Source organism: Oncorhynchus clarkii, chromosome 20 (genome assembly GCF_045791955.1).
Source record: "Oncorhynchus clarkii lewisi isolate Uvic-CL-2024 chromosome 20, UVic_Ocla_1.0, whole genome shotgun sequence".
NCBI lineage: Eukaryota > Metazoa > Chordata > Actinopteri > Salmoniformes > Salmonidae > Oncorhynchus > Oncorhynchus clarkii.
In genome coordinates this window covers 64,522,470-64,535,973 of record NC_092166.1, presented here as the reverse complement: position 1 = coordinate 64,535,973, position 13,504 = coordinate 64,522,470, and the positions used below count along the sequence as shown (strand labels likewise).

At 43.1% G+C, this 13,504-nt stretch overlaps 2 protein-coding genes across 2 annotated transcripts in view; both read right to left on the bottom strand.

The window, feature by feature from the left end:
- Positions 1–5,352, bottom strand: part of LOC139376717 (myocardin related transcription factor Ba) — a 41,267-nt gene extending 35,915 nt beyond the window's left edge. The window contains exon 1 of the mRNA XM_071119591.1: positions 5,181–5,352. The gene's annotated coding sequence lies outside the window, so the exon portion shown is untranslated. The remainder of the gene's footprint in view (positions 1–5,180) is intronic.
- A 169-nt stretch (positions 5,353–5,521) lies between these two features.
- LOC139376716 (excision repair cross-complementation group 4) lies at positions 5,522–12,507 on the bottom strand. The gene is made up of 11 exons (XM_071119590.1): positions 12,044–12,507; positions 11,579–11,759; positions 11,134–11,329; positions 10,786–10,993; positions 8,928–9,108; positions 8,623–8,748; positions 8,318–8,422; positions 7,613–8,171; positions 7,409–7,501; positions 7,189–7,301; positions 5,522–7,065 (listed from the first exon to the last, which is right to left on the bottom strand). Exons 1-11 carry the CDS (start codon positions 12,218–12,220, stop codon positions 6,332–6,334), a joined length of 2,673 nt encoding a protein of 890 aa, XP_070975691.1. The 5' UTR covers positions 12,221–12,507; the 3' UTR covers positions 5,522–6,331.
- Between the last annotated feature and the right edge of the window lie 997 nt (positions 12,508–13,504).

Sequence of the window (13,504 nt, the reverse complement as noted above, 5' to 3'; positions counted from 1 at the left end):
AGTACTGGACATCTTTGTGACATCAGATGGACTTTGGTGGTCAACATGTGATGGTATCTGTACTGATGGCACAAAAGCCATGACAGGGAGACATAGGAGTGTTAACGCACGTGCAAGCAGTTGCTCCCAACGCCACTTGGGTACACTGCAGCATCCACCGAGAGGCTCTTGCTGCCAAGGGAATACCTGACAGCTTGAATGACGTTTTGGACACTACATTGAAAATGGTTAACTTTGTTAAGCAAGGCACCTGAACTCGTGTATTTTCTGCACTATGCAATGATATGGGCAGCGACCATGTAACGCTTTTACAACATACAGAAGTTCACTGGTTATCAAGGGGCAAAGTATTGACATGTTTTTTTTTTAAATTGAGAGATGAGCTTAAAGGTCTTTTCTGACCATAAGTTTCACTTGTCTGACGGCTTGCATGATGACAAGTTTCTCACACGACTGGCCTATCTGGGTGATGTTTTTTCTCGCCTAAATGATCTGAAGCTAGGATTACAGGGACTCTCAACAACTATATTCAATGTGCGGGACAAAATTGATTAAGTTGGAGCTCTTCTCTGTCTGGATTAACAAGGACAACACACAGGTACTCCAATCATTATGATTTTTTGTGTGCAAATGAACTCAAGTTTACGGACAATGTCAAATGTGAGATTGCGAAGCATCTGAGGGAGTTGGGTACACAATTACGCAGGTACTTTCCCGAGACGGATGACACAACTGGATTCGTTATCCCTTCATGCCCTGCCTCCAGTCCACTTACCAATATCTGAACAAGCGGTTCTGTGAAAATTTAATTTAAAATCAGAAGCCACTGCCAGATTTCTGTTTTGGCCTGCGCCGAGTGTGTCCTTCCTTGGCAAATCGCGCTAAGACACTGATGCCCTTTGCAACCACGATTCTCAACCCTCACTATCATGACAACTAAATACAGGCACAGACTGTGTGTGGAAAATTATTTAAGACAGACTCTCCAATACAACCAAACTTTGCAGAGTTACGTGCATCCTTTCAAGCCCGCCCTTCAAATTAACCTGTGGTGAGTTATTCACAACTTTTGATGAACAAATAAGGTTTAATATGTAAGATGGTTAAATAAAGAGCAAGATTATTATTATTATATTATTATTTGTGCCCTGGTCCTATAAGAACTCTGTCACTTCCCACGAGCCGGGTTGTGACAAAAACTTACTCATTCTTATGTTTAATAAATGTATGCGTGTGTGGCAGGCTTATAATTATGGCAAAAAAACTACATTTGTGAGTGTGGTGACCCTGGTGCTAGAGAGGGTACGCAGCTGGAGGTTGAATGTTTGAAGAGGTATGGGATTATAACAAGTTTTGGAACTACTTCTGTGAATTAAAGAGGGGGAACATACCTCATTTCAAACTGTTGTTAGAAAATCATGTAATATTGACAAGTTGAAACACACCCTATTGATAATTAGCATGTCCTGGTTTGAGGGCAGTTGTCCTGTTGTGTAAAGATCACATTTATGAACAGTGAGTCAATTCTGACATCACGCGCATAAGAAAACTCATGCTGGGGTGACTGTTAAGAGATATTATAGTTCACTAGTAAAAAGGACAAAGGGATTGTCTGGTACAGCCATGTGCACCACGTCATTGCACTCTTGCTCTGCTGTATGTGATTCTTGCTAGCGGTCACTCAAATGGCTGAATCTGATTGGCTGGAACTTGAATTGCTAGGGTGCTGGTCCATGTGGGGGGAAATGTTTTTAAAAAATGGCACAGCACAACTTACTGAAAATAGACACTTTCAAACTAGGGATTTCGTGACTAATTGAGGTAACAGTAATTCTGCATGTATAAACTAGACATTGACACACCCAGCCCAAAGCGGAGAATTTAAAAAAAGACTTACTAGTTGCCAAAGTACCAAAGCATACAGGCTACCTGAGACAAAAACAGGTATTGCAAAGAAACACCGGGACTGCAGCGGCAAGCGGCGGTTGCTATAGCAACAGCATGCTGCGGTCTTTGTGGCATGAGATGAAGGGTGTTCTGGAGGGGGGAGAGAGAGAGAGCTTTGAGAGCATAATGTTTACTGATCATTTGATTGTTTATTATCTCCTTCACTTGCTTTGGCAATGACAACATATGTTTCCCATGCCAATAAAGGACTTACATTGAAATTAAATTGAGAGTCAGAGAGACAGAGTTTGAGTGCAATGTTTACTATTAATGTTTGTTGTTTATTATCCATTTCACTTGCTTTTGCAATGTAAGCATATGTTTCCCATGCCAACAAAGCCCCTTAAATTGAAAGAGACAGAAAGGAGACACATTAGCGGGACAAGCTCTCACCTACATGAGGGGCTCTTTACTGAAAGGCAAACTGTGACAGTAGCACCAACCAGTTCAAACAAGATACAAAACACCTCAGAACTCAGTTTATCCGCTACAGAGGATCTAGTGCACTCTCCTCAGGTCCTGGGCTGCCAATGGCCACAATCACTGCACCCTGGATAGAGAGTGTGCGCGCTCGGGAATAATGTTAAAACACCTGATTCAACTCATCAAGGTATTGATGATCGTTGAATCAGGAGGAGTTTTTAATTGTTGGGCTGGAACAAAACAGTGAGCATGCACAAAACTTGTTGCTCTCCAGGAACAGTTGGTGACTGACCACTGAAGATCGAGGTCAACAGGTTTGCTTACATTCAAACAGAGGGAAGTACCTGGTCCTGTCAGAGGGAAAGCAAACATCATGCATGACTAGACAATGTGTGGCAAATATCAACCGTGTTCCTACCCAACTGCTCTGTCCTGCTATAGGCATTAGCAACAAGTACCATGTGTTCATCAAAGGGAAACCCACAGAAGGGAAAAGGTCGTGCCCAGCTAGGCCTAATGGTAGATGGCTTTGGAGATTATAGGTGTATGTAAATGTGCTGGTGTTTACAATTCAGCTTTAAAATACTGTTGTTTTGCGTTTTCATAAAACTGAAGGTTGTTGGGTGTTGGTTTCTCAGACCGAAATAGCCCACAAGTCTAGTCCAACAAAAATGACTGCTTTTTCTTGAGATAAGGCCAATGCTGATGTTATTATGGTTCATGTCAGAGTCAGTAGTGTAAAGTACTTAAGTAAAAACAGTTCTGGGGCATCTTTACTGTGTCTTTTTGACAACTTTTACTTCGATACATTCCTAAAAGAAATAATGTACTTTTTAAACCATACATTTTCTCTGACACCCAAAAGTACTCATTACATTTTGAATGCTTGGCAGGCAAGGAAAATGGTCCAATTCACACATTTATCAAGAGAACATCCCTGGTCATCCCTACTGCCTCTGATCGTGTGGACTCACTAAACACAAATGCTTTGTTTGTCAATTATGTGTAGCCAGTGTGCCCCTGGCTATCCATAAATAAAATAAATAAAAAGAGTGGAGGCATCTGATTTGCTTAATATTTATACTTATATTTAAAGTATATTTAAATCCAAATACATTTAGACTTTTTTAGTATTTTACTGCATAGAGTTCACTACAGTGGAAGTCTGCTCTATCACCTCAGCAAGCTGGCCAGACAAACCATTTCCTGCTAGACAACTGCTTTCACCCACCCCCCCACATTTTTTTTATTAATGCAGACAAGATAAAAGGTCCCGTGTAGCTCAGTTGGTTGAGCATGGCACTTGCAACTCCAGGGTTGTGGGAACTAGACTACCACAGGGGACTAGTACAACTCACTGCCGTAAGTCGCTCTGGATAAGATCTGCTAAATAAGTAGAAAGTCGAATGCAAATACAAAACCAAAGCACACTCACATCCCACCTACTCCTTGAGGGAAATAAGTTATTGCGTGGAACATGACAGTTGACTGTGACTCTTCTACTGACTTCTAGAGAAAGACAGGCACAACAAACCTAGCCTAATCTGTGACCCATGAGGCCATATCACAACAAACAGAGAAAATAGGCAGAAATCCAAGAGGAGAAGGCATCCATTAATATATAGACCAAAGGTTAAAGTTCATTGAGACATCATACGAGGTTTAAATTGGGTGAATGGTTCAGGTTACTCTGGTGTGAAGGTTAGAACCGGATAAGATTTTTTTTTTGTGCAGGAAAAACAGAACCTAACTCTGGCAACCAATGAACCAACAATCAAGACATTGTTAGGATGAGGAGAGGAGCTTTAAAAACTTGGCAACATCGGTTAGAAGTAAAAAGTTTGGCAAGACAGATTATAAATCACAACACAGTATGCCAGAACAATTCACTATTATTTTCCTCACCATCTGTTAGCTTCATAAGGCAGCGCCATATGTGGCTCTGACAAAGTGCTATGCAAAATCTCAAATCTACCTTATCCCATTTCAAGCAAGACTGTTGTGAGGTGTTTGTGTTGTGTCATCATCCAGTGATGTGTTGCAGGCAGCAACCACTTCACTCTCAGCCTCACTTTCATCTTTAGTTTCTTTGATCTGCCAGTCTCTCTCTTTGGTGCTAGTTATCCCAAGGGGCTGGCTCATCCTCCCTCACCCATTTATGACTGAGACCCACGTTGACCTCACCGAGTTACCTGTGTCTGTGTGCAGAGTCAAGCATTCACAGTGCTAACAGTTGACAAAATATGTGGCTGCCCTTTAACATATATCCTTGGTGATAATGAAGCAAATGGCGTAGGATATCAGTGTTGACTTGCTAGCTGCTAACGTTACATTGTAACAGGTGGCATTACTGGGAGGTCTAGAGATATCACCGCATACACAAAAAACATTGCATTCAGTTCACTAGCGGTTACTGGTAGGCTGACTGATTAAAGAGAAGGCACTACAGTTAATTGCGAGACGTTGGTTTTAATTTGTGAGAAGTTAACGTTAGCTAGCTTCCAACATCACAGAGACAGCCTGTCAGTGCGGTTATCTGACAGGCAAGATAGCATGTAAACCGAATACAATAGGGGGGTGAAAGAAAAGACACGGAACAATATTGTCATCTTGTAATTTAAATCAGTTTACACATTGTCTACTGTGGCTTTAACCACTCGCACTGATAGCTAACTAGCTCGCTGTATTCTACATGGCATGACTGCATCAACAACCTCTGCACTCACTAACGCTACTCTGCTACTAGCCATGCTGCTAGTTCTGCTCGCACGTTAAAAACAAGACAGCCCTACCCAGTTCAAATATCTTACCCAATTCCTTCGCATTGCCGTATGAAAAGGTTTACCATTCGATTCAACGACACACTGCAATTGATGTCTAGGAGAATGTCTTGTGTTTTTTAGGAAATCGGAAGTTTCATTCGCGGAATAAAATGGCTCCTGCTGATATGTTCGGATAAATTTGGTGACGTAATCAGTAGTCAAACGGAAGCTTTGCGTTGCCTCGCCTGCATTCAAGACACAGGGGGCGCTCGAGTCTTCAACTTAGATGGCAAATCATTCTACACCCCATAAGTGTTTAAATACATGTTTATCGTTGGCAGCAATATATCATATAACTCTGAGCAAACAAATAATTACAAATCATGAAGCACTTTCTGGCAAGTTTATTTTGCAAAAGATAAGACCAAACGATATATGTAGAGCCAATGTTCAATACCTGAATATTTTAATAGAGCCCTAGTTTAGTTCTGACAAACAGTATAAACATGTTTCATTACCAACATTATCAGACAATTCATTCATCATAATAAAACCTAGTATTTAAACACTGCATTGTTGAGTAAGAGCTTGTAACTAAGCATTTCCCTGGGCAGTATTAATATCTGTTGTGTGCTGTAAATGCAACAAATAAACTTTAATTTGTTTTAAAACAGGGGTGTCAAATAAATTTAGCCCCGGGGGCCACATTTGATCATCAATGAGGTTTGGAGGGCCGCACTGAAAATGTGTTATATTTCCTTGCTGTCAAATTGGAATTTTTGATGCTTTAGTTTCTATTTGGTTTTAGTAATTTGAAAGTATATTGACTTCGTTCCTCCCACATATTTATTTGATTGTTTTTATGAAACCACCCACAGACCGGATGTTTCACACCCGATTTAAAACACTTTCTGCTTACTGACTCCTCTGTATCAGCAGTTTTCCACTGCAATACTGCAAGTATCAAATCCAACAGCAGATCCTAAATATAATTCAGCTCATGTAAGCAAAATATCCATTTACATATTCAAAGATTTACAAAGTCAAAGTTGGATAACAAAATTCACAAACACATACAATGACAACACAATTGAGTTCAGTCTATACACAAGGCACAGTTCCTTCCATAGTCTTTCTAAAAGTCAAACCTGAGCATAGCTGATATCACATATCAGCATCTGTTCCTTTAAAGTGTATGACTATTTACTTTTCTGTGCAGGGGCAGGGATGTCCACAGTATTATGCAGGAACTCATAGAGCGACTTCCCATTGCCAGCATGCCCCAGAATCTGTGCTAGCCTTTCCTGGCTTAGTTTGGCTAGGTGTGCCAGGCTATCTGCGTGTTTAACCAGAGCCCTGTAGTTCTTCGCATTAACCCCTGGCATCCGAAGCAGGAAGTCATATGGCCCAGGGTTGAAGAGGTCAGCTGACTCTGCCACCGTGTCCGACTCGGCAGTGATGGCCTGGGCCGCGGCGGCATCCGGCTCGAGTCGACCTTTCTTCAGCTCCTGGAAAAGTTCTGCGGTGGCGTGTGGGGAGGGGCACCAAAGGATCCTGAGGCGGGGGAAGTGCAGGGTGAGGAGGGTCAGCTTGGAGGTGACGTCGTTAGCTGAGATCTCCTGGCGGAAGTCGGAGCGGGCCATCAGGGAAAAGGGCTTGGCCGAGTCGAACTCGATCAGCAGGATGGGCTTCCGGTAGTACCGCGTCATGGACAGGCACTGGGTGTAGAGGCGTCCGCTCTGAAGCGAGCCAATCAGGTCACTGACGCTCTTGCGCTCCACGCAGGTGTCGGCAGTAAGGATGTAATCGCCCACCTCCAGGGTGACAGGCTCGATGTCCAGGCCGCGTCGGTGGAGGAGGGAAGGGAGCTCACTGCGGAACTCACGCATGTCCACAATCACACGGGACGGCTCCTTGGGCTGCTCCTGGCCCCCTGATTGGAGAGACATGACATGAAATTACATCAACAAATCAGACTCAGATAGATGATGTGGATTGTAAGACCTAAGCCGCCCACAGTGTAATAAATCAGATGCAATTTAATCACATCACTTACCTGCTTTGCGTGTGTTGGTAGTAGAGTAAGCAGGCTCCTGACTCCTGCTCAGATCCAGGTTGGTGTCTTCTCTTCCCTCTCTCTCCTCAGGAACCACCATAGTGGCCTTCTCCCTGCAATCACACACACACAGACACCCAGTCAGTCAGCACAGCTCACAAACTAACACATGGTATGGAAACTGAAGGATGATCATAATATAATGCAGCAGATGTCTGACCTGATGAGGTGTTCAAAGGCTTGTTTCTCTTTAGCCAGACCAGTCAGGTACCTCTGCTCCTCTGTGGAGCCACCATAGATCAGGAAGTACACCCTGAGAGGAGGAGGAAATGCTTCATGAGTGACTTCATCTGGGAAAACAACAACATGTAATTCAGAAGATCTGTGTAAAATGAATGAGGGGATAAAGGTTTTGTTTGATTACCTCAGTGATTTCCCCGGTCTGGAGGCTTTGTAAATCTCCAGCTGACGAACAAAGCTGAGCTCGGCGTCATAAAGCACCACAAAACTGGGCTCCACCTCGTGCAGTACCCGCGTCAGACTGTAGGGGTCAGTGCAACCCCTCAGAGGATGGATAACAGTCAATGGCTCTTTCAGAACACCGTAATAGGCGTCAGACGACAAGTCTAACTTTAGCTCCTCCTCCTCCTCCTTTTCCATCAGGCCTCCCTCATCCCCACTGCTGCCCATCACTCTGTTGCCAACCATTTGAGTCAGGGTCAGAGACGGCCTCTTTTTACTCTTTGAGTTTGGCTTGGTTGCTGCATTCCCTTTGGCTTTTTTTCCTTTGGTCTCTTTCTCAGGCTGTTGTTTTCTGGCCCAACTCTGGCCCTGTTGTTTGTGTGCGTCTGGGTCGAACAGGGCATCTCTTTTGCCAATGGTGCGAGCGTAGAGTCTATTGAGTAGGGAGTCTGAGCCACGACTGATGTACTCATGAAGTTGAGAACAGGTTCTGTCATCACTGGCACAGATCAAGATGTGGCCTGGGGAATCAGACAAAGAATAGTGAGACTCACCACCTAGGACTGAACAGTTTACCAACGCATGTCATAGCTTTGGTAGGAATATGTTACGCTTTCTGTGTCCATATACAATACTTTGTCTATATTGTAATTTGCTAGTGGCTGACCTGGTTTGAGTTCAGAGCTCTTGTTCTCCTTCTCTATCTCCTGCAGCACCTCTGTCAGAGCCTCCCACTTTGGGTTCTGCTCCAGCACCAGCACCCTTTTCACCTCTGGGGCAGACACACAAAAATCATTTTCTTCAGCTCCAGAAAGCATAAAATAAAATTGTATTGTTCGCATACACATTTTTTGCAGATGTTATCGTGGATGTAGCGAAATGTTCAAGCTCTTCCTCTGAAAGAAGTAGAATTACATATAATATAGCCATAGAGATTGTGCTTGAATGTATATTTTGAGAGCAGTTAGTTACCTGAAGTGCTTTGTTGTTTTTCTGTGTCAGCTCCCACCTTGAGTTTCTTCTTGGACTCAGGAATGCTGTACACCCGACTCCTGGCGTTAATAAACATGGAGGTGCTGGAGTCCAGGAACAACCACCCTGTTGAAATGAACCACAGTCAAGTGACATTTTTCTTTGAATCAGCATCTAGGGCTGCCGAACATAATGGAAGGGGAAACACAGAGACCTTCATATGATAGCTCTCCAATGAAACTAAGCAATGCAGTTAGCTATTCATATTCTCTTACTCTCCAAGAACAGTTCTTACAACTTCTTACCAGAGTTGCTTCCAAAGTTTTTCTGGCTAGAGCGGAGTGACTCGAGGAGGTTGAGGAAGGTGACACAGTCGTACTGGGTGAGGTAGAGCAGCAGGGTACGTAAGATCTTCAGGTCCTGGACCAAAGACTTGGTCTTGGCTCCCAGCTGGTGCCACAGAGGGTCCAGGTAGTGACGGATGGTCTGGGGGGTCAAACAGGCACAACAAACAGGAATATGAGAGAAAATCTGTAAGTGGTCAATAGAGTACAGTGGATGCCTTGATTTAAGTAATGTCTGGAGTAGAGGTCGACCGATTAATCAGAATGGCCGATTAATTAGGGCCGATTTCAAGTTTTCATAATCGGTAATCGGCATTTTTGGACACCGATTATATTGCACTCCACGAGGAGACTGCGTGGCAGGCTGACCACTTGTTATGCGAGTGCAGCAAGGAGCCAAGGTAAGTTGCTAGCTAGCATTAAACTTATCATATAAAAAACAATCAATCAATCTTAACATAATCACTAGTTAACTACACATGGTTGATGATATTACTAGGTTATCTAGCTTGTCCTGCGTTGCATATAATCGATGCGGTGCCTGTTAATTTATCATTGAATGACAGCCTACTTTGCCAAACGGGTGATGATTTAACAAGCGCATTCGCGAAGAAAGCACTGTGTACCTAACCATAAACATCAATGCCTTTCTTAAAATCAATGCACAATAATATATTTTTAAACCTGCAAATTTACTTAATATTGCCTGCTAACATGAATTTCTTTTAACTAGGGAAATTGTGTCACTTCTCTTGCGTTCTGTGCAGGAAGAGCCAGAATTGTACATAATTATGACATAACATTGAAAGTTGTGCAATGTAACAGAAATATTTAGACTTAGGGGTGCCACCCGTTAGATAAAATACGGAACGGTTACATATTTCACTGAAAGAATAAACGTTTTGTTTTTGAAATGATAGTTTCCGGATTTGACCTTATTAATGACCTAAGGCTCGTATTTCTGTGTGTTATTATATTAGAATTAAGTCTATGATTTGATATTTGATAGAGCAGTCTGACTGAGCGGTGGTAGGCAGCAGCAGGCTCGTAAGTATTCATTCAAACAGCACTTTCCTGCATTTGCCAGCAGCTCTTCGCTGTGCTTCAAGCATTGAGCTGTTTATGACTTCAAGACTATCAACTCCCGAGATTAGACTGGCAATACTATAGTGCCTATAAGAGCATCCAATAGTCAAAGGTATATGAAATACAAATGATATAGAGATAAATAGTCCTATAATTCCTATAATAACTACAACTTAAAACTTCTTACCTGGGAATATTGAAGACTCATGTTAAAAAGAACCACCAGCTTTCATATGTTCTCATGTTCTGAGCAAGGAACTTAAGCGTTAGCTTTTTTACATGGCACATATTGCACTTTTACTTTCTTCTCCAACACTTTGTTTTTGCATTATTTAAACCAAATTGAACATGTTTCATTATTTATTTGAGACTAAATTGATTTTATTTATGTATTATATTAAGTTAAAATAAAAGTGTTAATTCAGTATTGTTGTAATTGTCATTATTACAAATATATATATAAAATCGTCTGATTAATCGGTATCGGCTTTTTTTGGTCCTCCAATAATCAGTATCGCCGTTGAAAAATCATATTCGGTCGACCTTTAGTCTGGAGACGAGCAGTGTGCAGTCATATTTTTATATCACTAACGCTAATATGAAGAACAATAAATGTACATTCACATTGAGTTGTGTTATGCATACAATGGTTATTGCTGAACTGCAATAAGTTGTAGTTAGTTTACTCCAGTGGGTATTGATGCTTAATTCCTATGTAACAAACAAGTCTGACCTTTTCGAAGGCATTCCCAAGGGTATTCTCCAGGGAGAGGTCCTCTGCCTCCAGCGTGGGGTTGTAGCGCTTCAGCTCCTTCAGACAGGCGTTCATGATGTCCAGGACAGAGCTCTGGATGGCCCTCATGGCCGGGGTCAGAGACACATGCAGCTCCACCACCTCTGGCTTGTGTCTGTCCAAAACCGAGTTCACTGACGCCTGGAACCTGAGAGAGGCGGGGAAACAGAGAGAGAAAAAGAGAGAGAGGTGGGAGCAGAAAGAGAGAACTATCCATCATCATCAATAATCCAAGAAGGTACCACACAAAGGAGTAAAAAAGTAAATAAAAAGGTCTCCCCCACCCACCTGGGCCAGAGGAAAAGTTTCTTGACAAAGAGGTTCCTCATGACTCTCTCCACCTGACAGAAGCCTGAGGAGAAGGATGTGGCCTTGTCTGTGAAGGCCTTAATGAAGCCTGTCTTATTCTTCTGTCTGAACAGTCTCAAGATGAAGGCTTCCTGGCAAGACTCAATTATCTTATGAGCCCGGTACACCAGTATACCTGGGGAAAACAGAGAAAGTTGTGGGTCGGTGTAAACAAGGTAAATAAATAAAGTGAAGCAGCACAAACAGAGAAAGGATAGTGCTTAGACAGAGAGAGCAATATGAGTGTCCTTTTGAGCAACTACATCTTAGGGCATTGTCTTCACACATCCCAGTCTGATTTGTATCCAGGACCATTTGGTACCATTATCCATACTAATATAACTGGTAGGTAAAAACTATAGTTTTGCCTACACTATATACTGACCCGAGATGAGGTGTGCAGGTATCCTGTCAGTGAGGAAGTCCACCACTAGGATACGGCTGGTGACAAACAGGACCCCTCCCTGTGTATAAACTTCGTAGCGCTCTGTACTCTGAACATCACTGGTCACTGTCCGGGGCAGGTGGCTCACTCCCTCAGCTCGCAGCTGCTCTGTGAAGAACTCCTAGCAGAGGAAATAGAAGCACAAATAGGAACATGGGTTATTGGTTACTGTTACAAACTTTCTACATAGAAAGACATGTAACGTTGTTCAAACTTCACCTAGAGTTCGATTCATGCAAGATCTGCAACCAAGGGGGGTCCATCCTAGCTGAAGCCCTCCTGATGCAACCTTGAAAGTCAAACAGGTGATGACAAGTAGCCACCTATAATCGTTGTGTAACGTTGGCCCCTCCTGAACTGGGCCCCTGACCATTCGTTCCCCTAGCACCGCTATTTATCACCCACCTGCTCGGGCGTGGTAGTGTTCAGCAGCAGCACCAGACTCCCCTCCTCGGAGTACACCCGCATGAACTGCAGCAGGATGCGGTCTATCCCCATGCCCTCCGCAGTCACCAGCAGCCCGTCCGAGCCAAACAAACTCAGGAACATCTCCGTCTCAAATTCAAGTAGTTGACCAGCCATCTCCCTCCGTGTACTGTGCGTTTTTGTCAGTAATAATGTTGGTCAGTCAGTCAGACAATATAGCTTGAACGCTATCTAGCTTGCTAGCTATTCAACATGGTTGTACTCTGCAAGAACGAGTCGGTAAAGCAAATACATTTAACTTGTTTGCTAACTAAAACTGCTTTCGGGGTACCTGCATATCATCAGTTGTAAGAAAATAACCCCAAGTGCATACATTAGGAGTTATTCGGAGCTTCATTGTATTAGCCTGCACATCCCACCAATGTTTTGGAAATCGCATATCCGGTCACGTAACGGTGAAGCGGGAAGAAGCGACAGGATTTTTAGCGCCATCTGCTGTAGTGGAATAGTAACTGTATACAGTAGGAATATGTACAGTATCCATCATACATACTGGACATGTACTGCACAGGAGGCTAGTGAGAGGAGGACGGCTCATAAATGTCTTGGATGGAGTAAATGGATTGGTATTAAACTCATGGAAACCACGTGTTTGATGTGTTTGATACCATCCCATTCATTTCGTTCAAGCAATTGAGCCTGTCCTCCATAATTAAGGTACCACCAGCCACCTGTGATGTACTGTATAACCCAACTTATTATCATGCATAGTGTCCACCTTCAGGGGATTTTGAGAGCCAGCAGGGAAATGCAATCAGGTGACAAAATCTACAATATTTACCACTAACAAAACACTAATGATTCCTCTGGGGAGGCATAGGGGAACACAGCAGTGAAAAGACCATGACAAGGTAGAGTGGTTGCATAAGTGTGTGTATGTTGTGCTGCTAAATTGTACCCAGCTGGGCTATGTTCTGTGCTATGTCCTGCCAACCCACGTTTCTCCATAATCAGTGAAGAGGCAGTGTGTAATCGTAGCTCAGAATAGGACAGGCTTGTAAATGACACTGGATGAGGAGGAGAAGGAGTGGGGGAGGGTTCTGTCTGCTTCAGACAGCACACACGCACACACACACACACACACACACACACACACACACACACACACACACACACACACACACACACACACACACACACACACACACACAGCTCCCGCTCCTCCAACCCTGGCTCTCCTAGTCAGATGGAGATGTTGTTGACATGACTCACCTCAGAACTGTAGCTATAACACTGTGACCTGCATTTTACATGCTTTAATATTTACATTCGTACCGGTATTCACATTTTGGTGCATTTTTGATCTAGAGCCATGCATACTGTGAGACCTACAGAGAAGGATATTCTCAGAACAGTCAGTTTGTTTCACCTTCCCCATAA